This window comes from Xenopus laevis, chromosome 3L, assembly GCF_017654675.1.
Source record: "Xenopus laevis strain J_2021 chromosome 3L, Xenopus_laevis_v10.1, whole genome shotgun sequence".
Lineage (NCBI taxonomy): Eukaryota > Metazoa > Chordata > Amphibia > Anura > Pipidae > Xenopus > Xenopus laevis.
The window spans coordinates 106,473,278-106,498,601 of record NC_054375.1 but is presented as its reverse complement, the minus strand read 5'-3'; the positions used below and the strand labels follow the sequence as shown (position 1 = coordinate 106,498,601).

The 25,324-nt window shown below is 35.3% G+C and overlaps 1 protein-coding gene across 2 annotated transcripts in view; it reads left to right on the top strand.

Annotated features, from left to right (window-relative positions):
- LOC108711380 (protein unc-13 homolog C) overlaps positions 1 to 25,324 on the top strand; it is a 240,663-nt gene that overhangs the window by 64,843 nt on the left and 150,496 nt on the right. For both annotated transcript variants that reach the window (XM_018253063.2, XM_041586773.1), the window contains exons 5-10: positions 1,260 to 1,338; positions 4,461 to 4,466; positions 7,092 to 7,163; positions 8,343 to 8,562; positions 22,766 to 22,993; positions 24,733 to 24,874. In XM_018253063.2, coding sequence (XP_018108552.1) covers positions 1,260 to 1,338; positions 4,461 to 4,466; positions 7,092 to 7,163; positions 8,343 to 8,562; positions 22,766 to 22,993; positions 24,733 to 24,874 — 747 coding nt within the window. The remainder of the gene's footprint in view (positions 1 to 1,259; positions 1,339 to 4,460; positions 4,467 to 7,091; positions 7,164 to 8,342; positions 8,563 to 22,765; positions 22,994 to 24,732; positions 24,875 to 25,324) is intronic.

Genomic DNA, 25,324 nt, shown 5'->3' with positions numbered 1-25,324 from the left:
ATAAGGCCATGCACAGTTGTCAGCATGTTACTTTTTAAAACCATCCATTGAATTTTTAACTTAGGCAGATATTTATTAAGTCAAATTAAAAAGAGCTATTGAATTACCATTTCCAGTTATCCATCTTTCTAGTGGTGATGTTCAGGTAATCTCAGTTCCTAACCTTGCCTTTTTGTTCAGCCTGCCTCCCTACCTTAAAGGGAATCTAAACCCCAAAAAAAAATGAATTGCGTAAACTTTTAGTTTCTATTTTCAGTGGTCTCTGAGATATTAGCCCCATTTTAGACAGTTAGATAGACTTTTAGCTCAAAAACTTTTTGAAGACTCACTCTGGGGGTAATTTATAAACACCAGGCAAATTTGCACCTGGGCAGTAATCGATGGCAACCAAATCACTGATTGGAGGTTCTGGCTTACTGCCTAGAAGCAAATTTGCCCAGTGTTTATAAATGAGCCTCAGAGCACCATGGACCCCATCCTGAGCAATGTCATTTCACACCAAAATCAATAGCTATCCCCTGATTGCTAATGACTTGCTTCTATTGCCCTATTGATATCACTATTAGATAAAATCAATAAATAGCACCCATAGTATAGGTGACATGACTCACTTGCCTTGTTGATATCTCTGATAATTGGTGGTCCCTAAGACGACTCTGTTTTCTGGGTCTCGAGCATAAATGTCAATAAGGCATAAGGGTTTCAGTAAAGGTTTGCAGGAGCACTTTAAGCTTAAACTACCCTTCAGTGGAGCTTAATGTTAAATTACATTTCTGTTGGTTGCATTAATAGTGTCATAATGAAGTCTTAAGCACTTTTACAGTATATATTAAAAGGTTAGCTGAACTACTAAATAAAATACTAGTGTCCCTTGTTTTTATATGTATGTATAAAAGAGAACCAAGTTCCTGATATATTAAAGCAATAAAAATACAAAATGTAGGCAGCTCCATTAATGTTTTTTTGGTACCGATATCAATGCACAAAACCAGAAATTAGAAATGAGGGTTCTGAACTACAAGAGGTCTTATGTGCAGTATAAGATTCTCAAATGATAATGGTATGTTTTGTTCAATATTTACATTTCATGAGTGGTGTTTGATTATTGTAATTTATAACTCTGTATTATATAATATAATGGGGAGATAGATGTTGGGGACTGTCTTAGCCATTCTGTTTTCTTAAGTTATACTATGTCTGAGGTTAGTATCTATATATTTCTTTTGATTGGTTTTTAAAGAACAATTTCTGTCTTTTAGACCAGCAAGTGGGCTTTATGGAATTGACAGCATGCCTGACCTACGAAGGAAGAAAACAATTCCTATTGTCAGAGATTTGGTGAGTTCCACTTTGTACAATATCTAGTTTTTGGTCTCTATTTTCCTTTATATTCTTCTGCTTTTCTACTACAACAATGTACACCGTGCTTTACATGTGCAACCCTCCCTTATTTGCTTAAACATTGTGAGCTCTTTCCTTAAAGCTATCTTTAAGCCTATATATATATATATATATATATATATATATATATGCGTCAGCATTTTGGAGCGAATACAATTCTTCTGTACAGCACCTAGGTAATTGTTTAAGCAGTGTGTGCCTAAGCCTTTGTATATATATATATATATATATATATATATATATATATATATATATATATATATATATATATATATATATATATAACAGTGATTCCAACCTTTTGGTCCTACATTATGATCTTTATCAAGGATAACATACATGTGAACCACCTGTGTATAAATAAGTGCAAGTGAAAAAAGGAGGTTCCAAAATTACATAACGCATTATCATTATAAATTAGCATAAATAACACAAATAGCAATAATATTATTATCTATAAAACCTAGATTGATTACACTTTTTTATCTTTACAAATAAGTGTCAGTATTATCTTGCTTAAAAGTAAGAAGTAATTAAAATCCATAGCAATTCTAAGTTACTTAAGGGGTTTATTTATCAAAGGTTGAGTTTTAGAGGTTTGTGAGGTTTCCCATGTACTCACAACTAGAATGTTTTCTAATATGAAAAAACTCAAATCAGTGTAGTTGGGGTGAAAAACTTGAATACTCGGATTGGTTGAGTTTACGGTGAAAAAAAAACTTGAATCGCTCAAATTGATTGTTTTTGAGCAAAACCCACTGAAAAAAACTCTAACATCATGAAGGCAACAAACACCTTCAAAAGGTTCAAGGGACTTCTACATGACCTTAACAGGTTTTAGCTGGTGTATTTTCATATTTGAGCTATTTCCAGCTTTGGGGTATAGTAAATTTGAGGGGTTTTTTTAAAAAAAAAAACAGAAAATTTTAGAATTTTTTTATACCCGAAAATTCAAGTTTTGACTGAAAAATAACCTTGAATTTTTTCGGATAAAAATCAACTCAACCTTTGATAAATAACCCCCTTAAGATGACCATAGAAGTGCAGCTTTATCTTCATATCGGACGCCCAATCGTTCGGTGCCATCTCCCAACCTGCCACTAACCATTCAGATAAAATAAAGTAGTAAAAGAACATATCAGACGGTGTTCTGCCCCTACAGCAATCGTACAAAAGTTATGTCCGACAAAAGCTAGTGACAGTCTCCCACTGATATTGTCAGATCAGCAATACACGCAGAGATATCAGTTGGTGTCCATTTGTAGGTGACATCCACCCTGTAAAGTAAAAAATACAATCATTACCTTCATTATTTGCTCTAATCAATCTATGGGAATGCATCTTAATGTGGCATGGTTATGTTTAGCTGCTAACCAATATCTGGCAACTGCAAGTTGTGAGATATCCTGTTTTTTATCTTTAATTTTTTAGACCTATCAGGATCTAAGGCAGCTTGTATGCTTGCCCTATGCATGGCTATCCTTTTCTTTAACTGCCTGCTAGTTTTTCCACAATACAGGTACCCGCACAGCACAGACATTTTATTATGTATACCACCATACTTGGTACACATCATTATGCTTCTTACTGAAGTATGCATGCACGAATTGTGTCCCTAATATTAGTAGTAAACATTACACAGCCTGGGCATCTAAATACTCATGGTTTAAATGTATGGGAAATTACTGACAGATGGCTTTACATATTTGTCTACTGGATCACTTAACTGCTCTTTAAAATGTCTCTCCCTTTGATAACTATACCTTGGTCTGTTTAGATTTCCAAATGGCAAACTTTCATCAAAGGCTAGCATTGACCAATTATTTAACACTGTTTTACATTCCTGCTGGCAGTGTGCATCTACATCTGCATTTTTATAAGACCCAAGTTTTGGATAGCACATTGGTTAAACTTTATTACATTTTTTGGTTTTTAGTGTGCCAGAAGTTATAGACTGTATATCTTTATACACTTGGGCAATTAACTTTCTCTTGCGAGTACTTGCTGTAATGCCATGTTTTAGCTACAAAATATCCTAAGGAAAGCAACACAGTTTAAGCTCGGCATTAATCCCTGAATCACATTAAAATATACATAGGCTTCTTTTATGTGATAGCTCTCACATTCTACTAGTCATTCATACAGAAGCAGTATAAAAATTGGAATTGCATATTGCTGGGATTCATTCTACATTTCAGGCTAGATGAATTGATTGTAAGTTACATTTATAGATATGAAATGTTTTGAGAATCTATTTTACCACAGCTGTTTATTTAATCAAATGCATTTCTAGAATTTGTTGAAATCACCCACTTGCTGGCACACAGGCACACCACAGTTCCTTTTCCTTCCACAGATATGTGCAGTGTTTATACACTATAAGGATAAGTTGCCAATTCTTCATAGAAAAAGAATGAATGTATGAATGTAAGCATCAAATTGAATTGAACAGTCAAACTCCCTCATCATAAAGTTACTGGACTTTTTTTTATACATTCTTACTGAATTATCATAGCAGATCATATATTTTGGGCACTATCATACAGTACAGATAGATACACGGATGCACTGCGTGTGCATGTAGCCTATCCAAATTCTTGGGTGCCAAGGGATTCAATGTTTTGCACTACATTTAAGATGACAGTAAGTAGCTATTGTGCCTTATGCTTTGGACATTTTTGCTTAGTTTCATGGTAGAATTCTCCTTATCTGTAATTGAGATTCCATTATTGGATAACAATTGGATGGTAATCACTTTGATCTGCTTCAGTATGGAAACTGTTCTTATTTTTGAGGCATTAAATGAGCTGCACTCAAAATATGGAACCAAGAAAAAAAAACATATTTTTAGACTAAATTCTTGAAGAGCTTGAAGTTCCCAGATGATTGTCGTATTGATAAAAATAATTGTAAATTGTTTTTAAATATAGCTTTAATTGTTGGTCCTGAAAGGTAAACAAGTGTGTATTGTAAAAAGATCTTGAATTCACCTAACTTTTTTTTTAATTCTCTTTTCCTACTTAATCTACAAAAATCAAATTCTCAACTCTTGAATCCAGGCCTTGGTGAGTGTCTCTTTGTACTCCTTTTCATTCAATATCTGTGACTGCCAATATTTTGTGATAAATGTAGACATGCTTCCTTAGGTTTAAGGCATATGAGGAAGGGAAGGACCACAAAATGACCCTAACTCATTAAAGGAGAATTAAAGCTTAACTAAACAAGTAGGCTAGAAATGTTGTACATTATGTTTTGAATTTCTATACCAGCCCCAGACAACCACAGCCATTTAGCAGGAAAGATATATGCCCCAAAAGACGCTCCAGTAGCTCCCCATCTCATTTTCTGCCAATTCACTTCACATGCTCTGTGCTGCTGTCAGTTACTGAGCTAAGGAGCCCACTCACAATATACTGTATACATGGGGGCACATTTACTTAGCTAGAGTAAAGGATTAGAAGGAAAAATACTTCAAATTTCGAAGTATTTTTTTGGCTACTTCGACAATCGAATTGCCTACTTCAACCTTCGACTACGACTTCGAATCGAATGATTCGGACTAAAAATCGTTAGACTATTTGACCATTCGATAGTCAAAGTACTGTCTTTTTAAAAAAAACTTTGACCGCCTACTTCGCCACCTAAAACCAACCGAGCACCAATGTTAGCCTATTGGGAAGGTTCCCATCGAATGAATTGCGGTAAATCCTTTAACTTCGATAGTTGAATATCGAGGGTTAATTAACCCTCGATATTTGACCCATAGTAAATGTGCCCCATGGACTATAACTGTCACAATATAAGGCTTATTAGTAATTAATACAGATAATTACTACACAGCATGATAATTTGATAATCAGCCTTGTAGCGTCAGTCTATATTACAGGCCAACCTCATTTTCTGCTTGATGATTTGCGACCCCTTACCATACAGTTGTTCAAAGCTCACTGAGCATGTGAGTGTCGCAGACACTTTCCAAGATGGTGACCCCCTGTCACAAGTTTGAAGTTCTGGATCATTACTGCTATTGAGAAGCTAGAACTTTAGGCTGGTACAATACATTCAGGACATAAAAATTGGCATTTTTAGCCATATTCATTTTTAGGGTTTAGTTCTCCTTTAAAATGACTGTAAAGCGCAATTAGCAGCAGCTTTCTACTTAAATAATATTATACTGTGTATGCACTATATCATATTAGATACACTTTCAGAAGTATCTAAACTGTTATTCTTCAATTGTAGCAGTTGTTAGTCCAATTAACGCAAGGAAACAGCAGACACATGGCAAAATAAACAGTTACGCTTATGAAATTGTATACTATTTTAGTGTCTACTTGTTTTCTTGAATTTATTGTCTATATTTTATGTACCCTGGTGGTGTATCTTGTGGAAGATATAAGCTGACTGGTGACCCACTATTTAAGACAGACTTTGCATTTTGAACTGTAGGTTGTAGTCCAACAATATCCTGAGGGTAGCAGGTAGGACCTAGGATTTTACTCTTCTTTTGGCCACGTATTCTTTACTCCGAATTTATCTCCAGCAAATACATCAAACCAGTTGTGTCCAACTGATGAGTATTGTTTAAAGAAGATTGAAAAAAAAAACACACTTGTAACTGGTTCAACATTCCTACTGAGTATAAGGAAACTGTTATTATAGTTTGTGCATTGTTGTGTTTACAGTGTCAGCAATGTGCATGACATACCATTGCAGAATGTGTGTAGTTTTTCAAAAACACTTAAGTTTTAACTTATGAGTTAAGCAATGATGCACTGAGGGAGCACAAGTTGTGATTGGTACTTTGGTATCTTTTTTCAGTTTAGTTCATAGAGTGATAGACCTCCCAAACACAGGAACATTCTTGCATCAGTTTTGTGAGGCAAGCAAGCAAAACAAAACACTTAAGAATTAATTAATCTCCAAATAATTTTCAACGTAAATAGACTGTTTAAGTTGGGGAATCCCAGAGATATAGATGACCTTGAGTCGTTGAGGATGCCATTCACAAATTTATAGCCATATGAATATATTCATATCTAATTAGGAAAAGCTTACATGTGCAGTCACCTCATATTGATTTAGTTTAGCTGCATTAGATATAAAGTGCTCAGGGATCTTTACATATGAGTAGTGTGTTGTACATTCTTTTATTGATCACTTTATTGATGAAAAAACACTATAACCTGCAGAATATATATTTGATAGAGTGGCATTCATTGTATTGGAGCAATAAAGGCCATAATAAATGTGACATTCTCTCCCAGGGAAAACACGTCTGATAACAGCAAACCTTATATCCCTATAAACCCTTTTATAACATATGTAAGTCTCACTCACATTTATAGTAATGATATAGCCTATAAATATTCATGATATTGTTTTCTTATTTATGCATTATGCCAAGCCATAGATTTTATAGAATTGCTTAGAATGAATGCATTACTTTCTAAAACAATTGTTGATCATTATCCTCAAGTCTGCTAATAGTCCCTGTGGAATGATGTTTTTTTTATATGAATCCAATAATTAGGCTTAGCTATCACCATATAATAGTTTTCTCTTTATCCTGTGAAAACAGTGATTTGATAAAAAACTGATTGTTTTCCTCCCATATATTAAAGTCACATACTATTGTGTGTATTTGCATTTATATTATACCAGCAGTGACATTTGCATTTTCTGTTTAGACACTTACTGCAAGGAAAGCTGGAATATCAGTAGCGATGGGTATCCGTACATTTGTAAACAATGAGGAGCTGGTAAGTGCATTTCCAGTAAGAATATTAAAATGTGTGTAGAATTCCTAAGCAGGAAAAGGTGATGGAAAATCCCATATGATTTTCAGTTTACAGGAAGATCTTTAATAAGTGGAAATGTATTTTGCTGTGTACAACAAATGGAGGAGCAAAAACTACAAAATGTAGAATTCGATTTTAAAATATTCACCATTTTCATGCACTTGTCCTGATACTTTTTTCAATGCAGTGTTGCCACAGAATGTTAAAAATGTTACACTTCTGGTCAAAATAATTGGATGTTTCCTCTATGAAACAATTCTCAACAATCCACAAGTGAATACTGTATACACCCACATCTTTTTTAATGTCAAGCTAATTCGCACATATACAAAGGTGAACTTCAACACGCATATCTGAAGGCTTCTCACACACAGATTTAGTTGTGGAGGAGATCTGAAAAATGTCTGGCAGGCTGATTGTTCAGCAATATATAGCCACATCTTCCAGAATTCTTCTGATCCAACTGGTCACCCTGCAGCTATTTAGCTGAATTGCTACACACGGTTCTGGCTTGACCCATTGGATAATAAAGCATTACTAGGAATCCACTACAAATATATCCATAATTTACCCATGTGTAACCATGTTTTGTGATGTTTTAAGTAGTGAGGGTATGGAATTTAGAACATACAAGATAAAAATATGCATGGCCTGGTTTAACAGGTTTACATCACAGCTGGATTTCAGTAAGTTACATTCATGATTAAAAATTGTCCTGTGAGTACCACAGTAGTAGCAACAGGGCCTTGCTTTTATTTGTCTAGTTTGTACATAACCAAAAGAACTAAACAGGGCAGGCAAGATCTTTGTTCACTAAATCAGTATAACAACTTTTTTTTCATGGATTTGTGACTGTTTCCCATTAATTTGCAATGACTTAACAAAGATGAAATATTTCTTTCATGAAACACAAATTCAAATGTCTCTGAGTCACAAGTTGCTTCATGTGCGCAATGCAAATATGCAAAAAATGGAAAGATGGGCACAGCAGTGCAATATTTTTGGTGTTCAGGAAAAAAACTTGGGCAATACAACTATTTGTGAATTAATATTCTCTGCGTAAACTTTATAAATGAACCCCAATGTGTATCATAAGTCTTTAGAGAACATCTAATAACAATCAGTGTTGTATCTCAACAGAAAATGCATGTGTTCAAAAAAACACTTCAAGCCCTAATCTACCCAATATCTTCGACCACACCTCACAACTTTGAAGTTTGGACTGCAACGACACCAACCTACTGCTATGAATGTGAAGGCCTGCTTTGGGGCATTGCAAGGCAGGGTATGAGATGTACAGAGTGTGGAGTCAAATGCCATGAGAAATGTCAAGACCTGCTGAATGCCGACTGCTTACAAAGTAAGGGTCTAATGTCAACTATTGGAAACATTAATAATTAATATAATGATCTCTTGGACATTATTATTATAATTGCCCATACATGTTGAGGGGGCTGTTGCATTTGTAGTTATATTAACCCTTTAATCAAGAGATATGCAGTACAAAGAATCAGAAAAGGTTCCATGAAAAGGTTTGTTTGTATGCCTTGATTTCCTTAAAACTTTAATTTTATACAAATTGCATTGGATTGTTATTGAATCTGTAGGAAGGATCTCATTAAAAGAAGTAAAGGGCATGTGTTTCATTATAAAAAATAAAAAGCAGTACGGCTCAGGTGATAAGCAGTATCCATAGGCAATATTTTCCGTTTTCACAAAAGAAATGGAGACCTTATTTAAATTCCATCCTCAAATTTATGGAAATCAGTGTATGACCAGCCTTTAGGGATTTGTTTTGATACAAGCGCAATACAACAAGGGCAATACAATATATATGCCCCATACTCATACAAATGTTTCCAACTTGACTACCAAGCACATAGAGAAGAAAAGGGATTATATATTACATCCCTGCTGACTTTTAGATAATTTAGTCTTTCTTTTGCAAATTTGATGATGTTAGTTAAATCTTTATTTATACTGCATTGGCATATATAAGTAGAGCTTTACAAAGATTGCTCATTATTCATATGAATTTCTCCATGGATCTTACAATCTAATGTGATAGCATTGATTTGAATAGTGTATTATGCTCTAGCCTGGTTTTGGAACACCCGAGCTGCAACTGATTAATTTGACTGGTTGCATGTTCCACATTGGGTGTGCACTGATGATTGATTGCATAAACATGTCATACCATAATCTCATTTTGAATTACAGTAATTACTTGAAAGTGACTTTCTACAGTACATGCCTCCCTTTCTAACGTTCCCTTATTTAAACAAGAGATTAATTTCTCTTAAACTAGACTTTAGTGTGCTTTACAAAAGCATATTTAGTGCATCAATAAAGAAATGAGAAGTGTTATTACTTTGAGTTATTAGCTATTTCTCCACTTTGTCTCAAAAAGCACACAATTTCATCTTGCAAAATGGAAAGAGAACCTATTAAAATAAAGGCACTAAGAATGCCATGTTTACTTGTGCAATTCATTTTTTTTATTTTTGGCACAGGCAATATATTTTCTTGCTGCCACTTAGGTTACCATCATTTTACATTTTCAAAAATGAAACTGCGGTAATAATTTGTTCAGTTGTGATGTGAGGATGCAATGGCTGCTTGTTTACAAATCTTAATAAGATCTAAGATAGATAGATAGTTTAGTGCATAAAATTACTGAGCAATCCTCATCTGTTAAACAGGAATTTGAAGGAAACTGCTGGAGACAAAGGGCAGTTTGATTTCAGGAGCCATCAGTTAAATTATAAATTTATGAAGGAACTCTTGGTGCCTTGAAAATCTATTGCAGTGTATATTGCAGTTTGAAATGTGTAATTTTTAAGAATAAAGAAAACAATACTAAAAGTAATCATATTATAATATTAAGGATAAGACTGGTGAGCATTATGCTACACATAGGAGTCACTCTCCATAATTTCTATGGGATTTTTAGAGGTGTATTTATCAGTGGGTGAAAGCTAAATCCCATGTGAATGAGAGTGGTATTTGCTAATCTCTAATTTTACACTTGGATACATCTACACCTAAATTATACAAAAATAGATGTGTTCCTTTATCAGCATTAATGTAGCCTGTATTATCAAACGTTTCTACAAATCTTAGGTTAATTTAATAGGTGTGGACTTTGGCAGAAAATCGGTTTTCATGAATATCTATTCCACAACAACAAAAAAGTGTAAATATAAAAGCTGATGTTTAAAATATGTGGAACAGATGTGACTATACAAACCTAATTGAATACAGAATGAACCTCTACTTGGGCAAAGCTTAGATTTGTTTCCAGAGGAGCTGCAGAAACTATTGTTGGAATCCTCTAGGTGAGAGTCATAATTTAATTATGTGCAGAGAAACAAGGGCTGTTTGATCAAAGTGAATGATACACTGAATATATATGTGAATCCTACACTTGCTGAATGGCAAACACATTCATTCTAAAATTTTTGTGTAACAATTTGGCCACTTACTTTTATTGCAGCATTTGGTTGGTAATAATTAAAAATCTCATCACAAAATAAGAGAACATGGTTTGTACCAAATGTGCATTTTTTATCAGTCCTATTCACATAAAATCTATTTTTATTAAGGTAAAAAAATAATTGTAAAATGTGTATAAAGGTGTGCAAATTAAGTTTATCAAATTTTCTTGTTTCTCCTCACAATAATACATTCAGGAAGCCTCCTCCCTTTTTTATTCTGAGCATCTGTTACTATTACCCCACTGTGCAGATATGTATTAGCACAGGCAGAAAAATAAGCATCTCTTAAATATTAAAATAATAAAACTATAAAAATAAAATAATAGAAGTCTCCTAGTCAATCTGTGACCCCAAATAAACTTATAGATAGCGTTCTTAGTTGCAGGATGAAAAAAGACAGGGCAGGGATATGAATACTTCAAAACGATATAAAATAAATGAAGACCAATTGAAACATTGCTTCGAATCTGTCCATTTATATAGTGAACAATTGTTTGTAGCTTCCAGAGACACTTCCCATTTTGTATTACTATTCACCACCCCTTCCCAGTTGTCCCTTCACTGACAGACGTTCTAATTGCTGAGCAACATATTGTTTTAATGATTATATTGCTTTTTTTTAATTCCTTAGAGAGGATCAGAATACAGTATATGCAGATTACATTAAAGGATCATATGGTACACTGTCAGACAGCCCAGATGGTGCTGACATTTTGAAACCCACCAGAGTGCATTCAATCCATCTCTAATTGTGATCTTTGTTGTCCTGAAAGCATTACATTTGCTTATCTGGAGTTAATATCACATCAAACTCTTTTTAAAGATCACTTTAGAAAGTCTAATGTTTCATTCTTCATTTGTGTTTCATGATATCTCCTGAATGAACCTTTAGAGTGAGAGTAAAATGCCACTATAATGCAATGCTAATATAATATCATCTAAAGTACAGCAAGGGCTTAGGTTAAGCATTGTTACAATGGCTTAAGATATACAACATGTTTTTGTTACTTAACACACACATAAAAATGCATAACTGAACTTGACTTTAAAGAATTAAATGCTTGACTTTATAAAGGTTGGCAGCTAAAAAGCTTCTGAAACACACAACCTGCTTTTCTTTACACTACCCCAATCTACTTAATGTACTTCAATCTTCAGGTCTATTTAAACAGCTCCAAAGTTGTCAGGTGCAGGAAATAGCCCCTGATATATGTTGTTTATCCTCTGCAGACAGTTTTAGCCATTCTCTGAAACACTGATAAATCACCACATAACACCATGAAAGGAAACAAAAATATGGATATATATCCATTGGATAGTGTTACTGCTTTGGAATAAAAAAAAAAGCTTTGAAAGCAGCTGGCAACGTGTTTTACTAAAGAAACCATTATTTGAATTTACACTTTGGGCTTTAAAGCTTAAGAGCAAATTATGGCATATTTATCTAGAATAGAAAATACAGGAAAATACAACCATATTGAGTTCCAAAGTTGTCTGTGGCTAGGACATTAACTATTAGGTTTTTAGTTCTATATAAACACCATCATGCATTGAGTCGTTTCTACTTTGTATTGTAGTAGTCAAGAGAATGCTGTAGATCTCATTCACAAAATGAAGGCTTTGTGTTTGGCATAAATCTTGATTGTACCAAGTTCAACACCATACAGAGAGTGCCTCTCTGCTTTCAGTTGTCCATACAGTATGAGCAATTCCCGGGTTGAACAATCTATACCAGAGCTACTAAGACACATATATACATGCTTACTATTCAGCCATATTTTATTTGCAACATTTGGGAAATGCACTTATTGTGCATTAGTGAATTAGCGAATACTGATCATTCCTTTTACTGAACCTTCAGAGGATCATATTTTCATGCTTCTCCTAGATATTATCTTGTCGTATACTCTGCATCTATTAAACCGAACTTATACTATTCTTTTGAAAATTCAATTTAGCTATTATTTTACTTCCCAACATTTTTATATTTGTTGAAAATATATAATTTAAAACTTGACATCTTTTCGTAAAAATGGACATTACACATCCAATATTTAGCTTAATAGGGAACTATTTAATGGTTTATTTTATTATGTAGGCAGTTAGGACTTTTTCAACTTATTTTCAACATCCTTGTGTTATATATCACAAGATTAGTACCCATAAATAATAACCTTGCAAAGGTCACATCTGTATAGTGTGCTTTCATAAACTGCTTATTTCCCTTCTGTCTTCTTATAGTATGATGTGTTCCATAATCATAGATTTTTAGCTACCAAAAGTTTTCCTTCTATTTTGTAAATATATCAAACATGCTGTGTATGTTGTTGGGGTCTGTTTTTTTCCAAAAGCCCTACGTATTATCTCCCATCTTTTTCACTTTTATTTCCCATGCACCATAAATATTTCATGTTACATGAGTGCCCCACCATCATTTTCTTATAAATACATGGGCATCCATGTATTTTCTGGTTTGTTAATTTTAAGGGGCTGATTCACTATGGGTCGAATATCGAGGGTTAATTAACCCTCGATATTCGACTAGGAATTAAAATCCTTCGACTTCGAATATTGAAGTCGAAGGATTTAGCGCAGAAAATTATTCCTTCGATCAAACGATTATTCCTTCGATCGAACGATTAAATCCTTCGAATCGAACGATTAAATCCTTCGAATCGAACGATTCGAAGGATTTTAATCCAACGGTCGAAGGAATATCCTTCGATCAAAAAAACATAGGCAAGCCTATGGGGACCTTCCCCATAGGCTAAAATTGACTTTGACATTGGCTTTTATCTGCCGAACTAGAAGTTTTTTTTAAAGAGACAGTACTTCAACTATCGAATGGTCGAATAGTCAAATGATTTTTAGTTCGAATCCTTCGATTCGAAGTCGTAGTCGAAGGTCGAAGTAGCCCATTCGATGGTCGAAGTAGCCCAAAAAATACTTCGAAATTCGAAGTTTTTTTACTTCGAATCCTTCACTCGAATTTAGTGAATCAGCCCCTAGGTATTGCAGGTATAATCTTGTACATTTCTTAGTATATGCCAGCACTTTTAAATCATTTCCTTGCTTACATATATATTTCATTTCAAAATTACATTATCTATTCTTTTTCATTAATGAAGTCCCTGTCAGTCCTGTCTGCTTTGTTAAGTTTCTCCCCGGTGTCTGCTATTCATTAAATCTTTCTAATAAAATATAATTTCACTTAAATACAGTATTTAATAATAGAGTTAAACGCTTACATTTGTTTTTAGTGACACATGCCAGCAGTAATATCCCCATGTAACATAATTATCTTGTATCTTAGATTATCAGCAAACTCTTCTCAAAAGCTCATAAATTATCCCCATGCTTTACTTCTAACAACATCCAGTGGTATGAGTGACCCTTTGGTCATCCAAATGATTGCCCAAATTGGACTGGTATAAATATTCCATCCTACCCTTATGTTTGGATAACTGCAGGCTTCTGTAGACATGAACCACATACATGGCTTGGTGCCATACCCATTCAGATGGAAAGGCCATTATTTTATATTCATACATGGAAAAAATATACATACAGACCACACTCCACTTCAATAAAAAGCTTCCAGGCTTGTTAACAAAATCATCAAAGCTTACAATATTGCCTCATAAAGGCAATATTAGTGGAAGTGAATTACTGTCTAAGTATATATTTTTTAGTGGTAAAATACAGTGTTGAGGAGACCAGAAGACTTGCACCAGATTTATATAAATATGAGTAGAGTGCTGTAATATTTAGTTTTTTTGGCCTCATGCAGGTGCCAGTAGGATGTTAAGAGTAGCCATGTTGGCAGACAATAATTGCTATGTATGGGCAGTTTATGTTAGAACTTGTTTGCTTATTCCATAATGGATACTTTCAATGAGGGAAAAATGGGAACAAATGAGTATTTGCTTTGCCAAACATGAATTGGCAGAATTCAGAATTCATTTTTGGAATTTGAAAAAAATTAATTCTATGTTTAATGGCTAACAAACAGAGTGGCATGAAATGATTTTACTGCTGTGAGTAGATCAGGAAGTTTTCTGGGGTGTGTGTATTTTATGGAAATTACACATGCTGCTTCTGTAGATGTTGCTAATATTAGACTTTTAAAATGTTGATAATGTTAGGCTGTTATAATATTACATTATCTCCCTTTGTGCAATAAGATTAATTGCTCAGTTTTAGTCAGATGATGTGATATATCTCTGGGCCATTAAGTATAGATATTGTCTTCCTCCTTCATATTGCACCCACTTGTCCACCATTACTAGCATCAATATCTGCATAGCTTCATTTAATCATTCTATTTTGCTCTGGGTTCAAGGTCATGATATTCTTTTTGAAATAGTTACCAAAACACATGACCACTGGTTACTGCACAGGATGATTTGTTTATAGACATTTGTACTTATTAATGAGAGATATCATGTTGGGTGAAAAATGCAAAATACAATATCAGTCTGGGAAAATGTATGGCTGCATCAAAAAGAAATCAGATTAATGGCAGTTGTGGATCATACACTGAAATATGCTAAAAACAATAATTTATCATGATAAATAAACATATATCATATAATGCATTAGTAGTATGAATAAAAATATGCCTATCATCGTAATGAGAAATTAAATCAAATTATATCGCAGAGGGCAGTAAGGGTGGATGCATTGAAATATGATTACATTGCCTGGAAATCACGGATGTATGGAAAGTTTCTACCAAAACTGATCCTGAAAAATAAAGGAAAGCCCTGGAGCTATAAGTGCAGGGCTTCATGGCAAGGGCTCCAAATGACCAGCAGCCGGATTATACTGTTTTATGTTTAGAGATTGGCAGAATCAGTTGTAGTTGTGATTGAGTGAGAAACAATGAGTCAAGGTGGGGGAAAGCTAGGCTGGGGATGGAGAAATAGAGGGATGTAATGTCAAGGGTAGAAGCAGATTAGGATCTTCTGAGCTGGTAGAAACCTGCTCATATTATCTATTAATAACCAAATGTGGATGTTTTCCTGGCAGTTATATTGTGGTTTAGGTACGGTTATACAGTTTAAACGTTTGAATTTGCACAGTATCATTCATGTTAAATGAAAGTCAAATGCTTGATCCAGGGTATGTTTCTGATTTTTAGGGTCAGGAAGGACGTTTTTCCCTCTTGAGGCATAATTAGCACTGGCTTAAGGCTGGGCTTTTTAGCCTTCCTCTGGATCAGTGAAACAGTGGATATATGATAATGTATTTTAATTGTATTTGTCACAGCAGTGGTAGGACCATGCTAGAGGGAGAAAGGAGTTTCTCTCCTGTGACTGCACAATGGGTTGATTGATGCAGACACTACTACTACTTGTGCTAGGTGGCAGCCTGCTTGCATTTCATATCATCAAGACACTGCAGATTCAGGACTGCCAGTAGGGCTACTAAATTTCTTTCATGGTGGAAGGTGCAGCTACCACTGGTAGCAGAGTTTGAGGCCATCCACTCTGTAGGTAAAGGCAGTCTAATACTCAGTGGTAGATATAATGACATAGTGCTGATCTCAAGTCTTCAGTAAAGTATGGTAGCAGTGGCAACACTATAGAGGAAGCAGACCCCACAGCCAAGGGGAACCTGGGGAACAGAGGGCCCTGGACTGCAGGGTCTGCTTCCTCTATATCCTCCCCAGTGGCTCTCTTACCTGCAGTGGGGAAGGGGTGCAGGTCAGCACAGGGCAGGGAGTGGGCAGAGGTGGGGTGGAAAGTGGGTTGGAGGGTTTGGAAGATGGGGATCAGAGTGTGCCAGGCCCCTCTGAACATTTTGCAGGGGGGGGGGCTGGCACAGACTAGTTGTGCCACTGAATGTCAGAGCATAGTAGCAATCTCTTATGCAATTCTGGCTTTGAATATTGCCTTGGGGTATGGTTGGCATGGTCCTATTTATTTAATAAAATAGGAATAAATGCAGTGGCCATTTTACCCCATTCCTGGCTCCAGTGGGATGACTAAAAGCATTGGGTCAATCGAGGAGTCCCCTTGTAATAACTCCTACAATGCAGATCCCAATGGCAAATCTGTAGATCTTTAACTTTGTCTTTTTGCAATCAATTAAACTTCACGATTAAAATATCTTACTTTCAGCACACAAATTATCATGACACCAATCCACATGCCATGGTTGAATCATTAAGAGTAATATACTGTATCATCAAAAGACTATGGAAATAATAGTCTCAGCTTCATGATGCTTATGGCAAGTTGGCAACAAAGATAACAAGATTTTGTTTGAAGCCTCATATTGAAATATTACAAAAGTGCAGGAGTCTCTGCCCACTGCTAGTTGCCTAGCCTTGTGTCATGGGAAATCCCAATTAAAGTGCAAGCAATACATTTAGGGGGTTTGACGTAATGGATACATTTTTGAAATGCTTCCATGTAAAGCCTTTTCTGCCTTAATGAGTGTCTGTGGCAGATTTTGAAAGGAGCTTTTCACTGCTCTGTCACTGTGGTCCCTGTGGCAATGCCCCAGCTGTCAGGTCAGTTTCTAATTCTGAATGATTAGAGATGGGATTTACAAATATTTTGGAGGTGTAGCATTTGCTTCATCTTGCTTTAACTGATGGACAATAGGTTTATCAACCCTAAGTTATGCTAAGTAGCCTTACTTTAAATGGAGCTCATTTTTATAATGAAAATGCATATTTTCTTAGCAAGCTACTTACACTGTGAATCAATTGTGAGTAATTGTGAGTAAGCTTGTTACTAAAATACTGTATTATACTTGACTTGGATCTTTCCCCTGGAATTGTGAGAAGCTTCTGTTTCATGGCTATTATGATGTTCTACGTCCAGGGACATATTTTGCATCTGTGTTTATTACATCCCTAAGGAAACTTCTATAAAATGATTATTAAAGTAAGCCAAGTCTCATTTCCAATAGCTCACACTTTAAGAGGATCTATTGGAAGAGTCTTGGAAGGGATAGACTGCTGGATTTATATTGAGAATTGGCAGAAACTAGCAGTAAAGTAATGAGCTCCAGTGAGGTTACTGTTGGCCATAAGGCTATACTAAAATAACTTGGCAGCTATTCTTGGCTCTTGCAGTGCAAAGACAGTTTATGGATATGAGCCAAATATGTCAGAAATATGACTGGCTAGACAGTATGCAAGAAGAAGACTATCTTTATACATACCTTGGGAAATGCATAATTAAGTCCTGGAATAATAATGTGAAGACACATTGTTCTGTACCCTACACAGTGCTTCATATTAACACATTTATAGTTGAGTTGCCCATACTAACCATACTAACCAAGCAATTAGTTCTGATCAGTCTCCTACAAGTTCAAAAATATAAGCAAAAGTTTGTACTGGTGCAATTTACCAATTATGTTAGTAAATTAGCCTCTCTATATTTACTTAATAAAATTGAAATTGCCAACCTAGTGACATGACATCCTAGTGACTGTCATGTTTGTTCAATAACTTCCATGGATTTATACAATGGAAGCAATGACAGAAATCACAAGGGTTCAAATGACAACCCACTTCACCTATTTCAGACCATAATTTATGCTGCTGTGTGAGAACCTAACCTCTGACATTTATGAAGTGGTAGAAAATTTCTTTCAGTATTCTGACTGCATTACGTTGAGTAGGTTAGATAATTTCCTTAAGAAATTATTTCTTCCTGAGCCTCAGAATATACCCCTGCCTAATTTAATTGAAAATACATTTGCCAAGCTTGTGCCTTGATTCATTAAAGGGATTCTGTCACATGAAAACATGTTTTTTTTTTTTCAACATGCATCAGTTAATAGGGCTGCTCTAGTAGACCTCTGCACTGAACACCATTTTTCAAAAGAGCAATGGGGCTAGACATGGAGCTAGATACTGTATGTCAGTTTCCCTAGTGCCCTTAGTCATTTGACTTGTGCTCTGATAAACTTCAGTCACTCTTTTGCTGCTGCACTGCACTCCCAGCAGCCTATCAATAGAACAAGATAGCACTCAGTAGTAAAAATCCAAACTCCTTAAGTTACATTGAGTTGCCTGAAAGCAGTTCCATCGTGAAGTGCTGGTTCTTTCTGAAAGCACATGACCAGGCAAAATGACCTGAAATAGCTGCCTACACACCAATATTACAACTAAAAAAAAATACACTTGCTGGTTCAGGAATTACATTTTATATTGTAAAGTGAATTATTTGCAGTGTAAACAGTGTACTTTAGAAATAAAAACGACACCATACATGACAGAATTCCTTTAACTAGAATATAAATGCTGACCAGAAATTGTAGAATTTTCTGTTGTATTTCTGAATGATGTATGGATAATCACTTTTATATTTTGCCAACAAATTCAACCCTCAAATGTAAAATGTCTGTGTGTTTCTGTGCTTTATGTATATTTAAATTACAGAAGTGCTAATGGTTTCAGTGTTGAATCTAATTCCATGCTAAACCCCCAGCAAACACCTTTAGATGAGGCAATTATAAAGTCTAACAGTGCCCTCCATAAAAAGCTGTATCTTTATTTAAAATAAAGCAGGCATCAAAACACAGTAAGCACTGATCAGAAGAGCTGAGCTGCAGTGGGGAACTCCGGCATATATCTTATTTTAATTGTGCAATTGGTTTCTATAAATTAAGTCAATAATGTAATATAGAAAAAGAAAAAGCTTGCGCCATTCATCCATTGATGGTTATTTGTGTGTATGTGGCTTAAGAACATATACGAAATGTTGATTTGCTTGTTAAATGTCATCTTAAAACTAGCACCAATAATGCTTGGGCCTGGACTACAAATTTGCAATTGTGTTTGCTAACGTGGCTTTAATGAACAAAGATCTCTCTTGATATAGGTATTATTTTTGTTCCAGAATAGGTGTAGGTACTAGGAAGGGCACTGTTAATGAAAAATATGCCAGTTTGACTATTTGTGAGATTATTTGACACAAACTACTCTTCAGTGAAGGAGTTGGAGTTGCAATGGCTGTAGTGCCTGTATTTAAGCTTTATCAAGCCCTTTCTTTTTCTAGGACCATTCCATCACTATACTATAGTCTAGTTTAGACATGTTAGGATCACTCTTAAATAAGACTCTAAGTCCTGTAACAAGATGTGTTAGTGGCAAGCAGTTTCTGGTTCTTTTGGACTACTCTGTACTGAAAAATAGTGTAAATTATCATTCCTGTAGCTCCTTGTTAAGCAGATCCTTCATTATTTATGCTTTGTTCAATATTTACCTTATCAAAGTAAAGTTCTTTGTCTATCTTTTTTAGACAAATTTTTGAATGTGTTTTTGTCTCTTCTCAATTTCATAATTAAATATTAAAGTGGCATATGTATCTCCTTCATGGGGAAAAATGGGCAAGTTACAAAGAATAAGTTAAGACATATAAAATATGAATAGTAATTATGAGTACTGTAAAAATGGTTCCTGATTAATGGACTCCATCATCATGCAACAAAACATGTTTCAACATCAACATTGGAAGCAAAAATATAGAAATCATCTTTCCTTGTATAATATCAGGAACTGCTATTTGTCTTGTTTTACTATGTACAGTATGTGTATGTATATTTTATTTATACAGTGTTTTGTGCTTAAGTGCTATACAGTAGGATAAGGAAGATATGAGCTGATATACATGTATATGTGGTTATTAAATTAAATTAAAGCCTATAGCCTAAGAAACAAACTAACCGTATAAATTTATTTTTTTGTAATGTTATATTCCCAAATTTATACTGAAAGGAATCTAAAAATAGCCTGTTTCATATGAGTCTGTTCATTTGCCATTCGACTGAAATGAAATATCAGCTCTAACATTAAACATTCAGTCTCTGTTTTCAGTTGTGTGTTCTACACTACATTTCTTTGAAGAAATGCTGTTAGGTCCTGATGTGCCCTTCAGTGCATTGACTCCCCTGGCATTTGCTTCTTGCTAAAATCTTCACATTCATTGCAACTGCCTTTAATTCTCTCTTCATCAAACTTTCTGATTTCCTAAATTAATAATGGAAGGTATTGTATAGAAAGTGTTGTATTAATCATCTAAGTGAAATGCACCTGTCAAGCTGATTTTGCCTCCTGGCAGCCTCATGCAGAATGTGTCTCCACTATGTTCTGTCTTCCATTTAAGTCTCTGTAACTACAAATAGAATGTCAATGTTTTTTTTTAATGAATTCATCCACCTGGGTCTACTCATAATATGCATAACATCATACACATTTAATCTGGTTGTTATTTAGATGGAAGGCCGGGATACAGGTGTTCTACTTGCCATTCCCTGCATTACAAGAAGTCAAATAAGGTTCAAAGTTATCAATACATTTTTCATTCTCCTTTTTCATTTTCCAAGTAGAAAACACAATGGCTGGGGCAATTCTGTTTTTTTTTTGTTCTTATGTATATATTAGTAAATGACTGATCCAAGAAGGTTTTCTATGACTAGTTTATGATAACACTTGATATCAGTTCATCAGAATGTGTTTGTTACTTTGAGCAGGCAAACACCATGACAAGGGGACTCCTCAAATGACCCCTCACCTTCAGGGGCGCTTCACCAATGAGACAACTTGAGACTGTCGCCTCAGGCGGCAGCACCAAACCGGAAATTTGTCTCTTCTAGCGCAGAGAGCGCAGTTAGGCTCTCTGCGCTAGTGCACTGGCCCTCTCTGCTGCCATGGTGGACCCCCCCGACCCCCTCAGGCGCAAAAAGGTAAGCGCATGGGGGAGGGGGGGCAGCAGCAACTGCTGCTGCCTTGGGCGGCAGAGGGGCCAGGATCGCCCCTGCACATTTGATCAGATAAATAGGACCCTGCCAGTCTCACCCAATGCAATATTCCAAAGCCAGAATAATAAGAATAAGGAAGTGAACTGTTCCTTCGCTTGACATCACATCCCTCTCTTCCTCTGCCCCAGCCCAGCTTTCCCCTACCTTAACTCGTTTCTTCTCACCCAATCACAGCTGCATCTGATTCTACCTATCTCTAAATATAAACCAGTGTAATCTTGCTGCTGGTCATTCTGATCCCTTGTCATGTGACCCCTGTGCTCATAGCTCCAAGGCTTTCCTTTCTTATCTATTGCACCAGCTAAACGATCACCTGTCTGAATCTTCACTCCCTGATGCTTCTAGCATGCACAAAGAAAGAATTTTGACTATATTTTTCTGTGCTCGAGTAATTCATTCCAGCACAGAAAAAAAGATAATTATATCCAAAACTGTTGTTAGTACTCTATATGAAAAAGATTGTTTTTGTACTTGAAAATCAGGTGTAAACTTTGGTTAGGAAAAAAATAATTAAAATGTAGAAACTGTCAAAAAATGTATCAGGAAATGTAGTCAATGATATACTTAAATTATTTTTGGATTCTGGGCTAATAACATGGTTAATTAGTGTGCTTCAGAGAAGAAAGCAGCAGGATTAAGAAAAGAGAAGAAAAAGCCTTCATTGCTGTTTTAAGATACACAATTTTAGGACAAATTTACACAGTAAAAAAAGAGAATTAATGACTGTAACAAATAGAATATTATTGCAGTTTGTAGGGTGCACTTCAAATAATTATAGTACATGATTGACAGAATGGGATTCCCTGGATATTATGTTAAAGAGGTCTTGAATTTGACTCGGGTAATCTATTCTACCTCCAGCAAAAAAAAGAAATATATATATATTTGTATGCCAAATAGAGAATTGATTGGTACATGGGGAACTGCTTGGAGGGTGACAGGACAAAAAATGATAAGAAAAGCAGAACTGAATGTAAAGTTGATTCATAATGGCCATGAGATGATGGAGCATATACTGGAAAGGTTAGGCGTTTCATAACAAGTGATTTATCTTAGTTATGTTCAAATTATAGTCCTATTGCCTTCCACTGCAACAAAAAGTACTGCAACACCCAAAAGGCAATAAAGTAGCAAAAGTCAAAAACTGTGCTTATGTATGAACATTGCTTTTCCTCCTCTTGTATTGCTAAAAAAAACATAAAGAAAATATTAAAGGTGAATTGAGTTTGCAAACTACAAGTTGACTTAATTTTAAATATAAAACATTTCTTCTTTCAGGAGCTGCAGAGAAAAGTTCCAAACATGGCGCAGAGGACAAAACCCAGAACATAATCACTGCAATGAAGGAGAGAATGAAAATCAGGGAGAGAAACCGACCAGAGGTTTTTCAGCTTATTCAAGAAATGTTTCAGATCAACAAAGAAGACTTTGTGCAGCACACTAAAGCATCAAAGCAAAGTGTTTTAGATGGAACGTCCAAATGGTCAGCTAAAATAAATATCACAGGTAAGAATGAATTCAAAGTGTTAGGCATGGTTTAACAGTATTTAGCCACAAAAAATGTTTTGTGCACCTAAAAAGATAAACTCATTAGAAAAATAAACTCTTGTGGATATTGGCAAATATTGGGCTCTGAAATTAACCATTATTAAAGGGGTGGTTCACATTTGAGGTAAGTTTTAGAATGTTATAGAATGTCCTATTCCTAGCAACTTTGCAATCATTCATTATCATTTATATTTTACCTTTTTCTTTCTGACTCTTTCCAGCTTCCAAATGGGGGTCACTGGCCCCCATATAAAAACAAATGCTCTGTAAGGCTACACATTTATTGTTATAACTACTTTTTATTACTCATCTTTCTGTTCAGGACCTCTCCTATTCATTTTCCAGTCTTTCATTCAAAGCAATGAATGGTTTCTGGGGTAATTTGGACCCTAGCAACCAGATGGCTGAAACTGCAAACTGGAGATCTGTTAAACAGTAATGGAACTAGGTGGGGGCGGGCCCTGGTGCGGGCCGTGCAGCCGGGCCCCCCCCTCGGCCGTGCGCATTTTCTTAGCGGCTGCAGCCGGCTGCAGTGCCTGCGATCTGCTGGGGGGCCCTGCGGGGGTGTGGGCCCTGGCCCAGTTGCACCCCTGCTCCCCCGGTAGTTACGCCAATGCTGATAAATAACTCAAAAACCACAAATAATACAAAATGAAAAGCAATTACAATTTGTCTCTCAATATCACTCTCTACTTCATACTAAAAGTTAATTTGAAGGTGAACATCTTGTTCAAACTTTTTCAAATTCCTTTCCTACTCCAAGATGACCCAAACAGTCCAGTTCCTGGACTATTTCAGTAAGCCTGTGTTTTATTTGCTAAAAAGCCATTCAACTCCCTAATGTATCTGCCAGTACAACTGATTCATAGAGAGAATTCCACAAGATCACAGCCCTCACTGTAAAAAAAAACTTTTAAAATGGAATTAAGATGGAATCTACTGTCTCCTAATCTCAGTGGCTGCCCCTGTGTCCACTGGAAGGATTTATTGTTAAATAAAACTCCAGAGAGTTTATCTAATGTTCTCCTTATATGCCATATTTAGACATAGTTGTTGTATGTCTTCAAAAGCTCCACGACTTCAGTGTAATCATTTCCAATGTGGACATTTTTATTTTATTACCAGCTAAGTTGCCCTTCTTTGGACACATTCTCAAAAATATGCCATTTGAGCGCTGGAGACCAAAGCTGCACTGCATATTTGTACATAGAACCTTACTATTGCTTTCTAATGACCCTCTCCTCCTGCTAATCTACATTTCTTTGAATTGCTGTATATAAAACAACTTTACATAATCATGCAAAAAGAGCTTGTTATGCATTTTGGGCGATTAGCAGGCATCATTGCACGTAAAGTGTTTTACATCTGTCAATTTAAATGAATGTTGAGTGGTAGTTATGTTCTGGCACTTTATTGTCTGTGGGAGAGGAGATTTCTCCCAGAAATAAAGTGTCCCAGAAATATTGCCCTAAGAGCAGTTGCACTTTCTTCATTGCTGACCACACCCAATCTAAGATTCGGGGAGGGGTTAAGGCCCAGGTGTACCAAGAATTATGCAAGCAAAAAACATTGCAAAAATAGATGAAAAACAATTTCATGTAAAAACAATTTACTTTTAGATAACAGTGTTTCTTAATTATAAGAAAGTTTGCCACTTCAACAATAATGCTTATACAAATTTACATATTTATTTTCAGTGGTTTGTGCTCAGGGTTTACAAGCTAAAGACAAAACTGGTTCAAGTGACCCATATGTCACTGTTCAAGTCGGAAAAACCAAAAGAAGGACTAAAACCATATTTGGCAACTTAAATCCAGTATGGGATGAAAAATTCAATTTGTAAGTATATAGAATGCAGAAATGCATTTTTCTTCTGTTATTGTTGCATTGTAAGATTTATACTTATACTATAATAGTTTGATTGTATCATCCACCCATATACTACTGTGTGACTTTATATAAACCTTTAGTTGCCATAAAGACATTACTAGCATTCTATAAAAAGAAGGTCATGGTGATTCATTTAAATGTCCCAAGGTAATAAAATATATTGAAAGTCAATTCAACGAGAGAATTGATCACTACTTGGTTCAATGGTGCATTATTATGCCACCGTGGCAGTGTACAGAATTGCATATAAAGCAATATCTGTCTTTCACGGAGCTCAACTAAAGGTAAAGGTTATACATTATCCCTGCTTGTAACATGTCAATAAGGGCAAGTTATTCAAACATGTTAAATGACAAGCTGTCAGTAACTACATCTTGGTAAATAATTATAAAATGTATA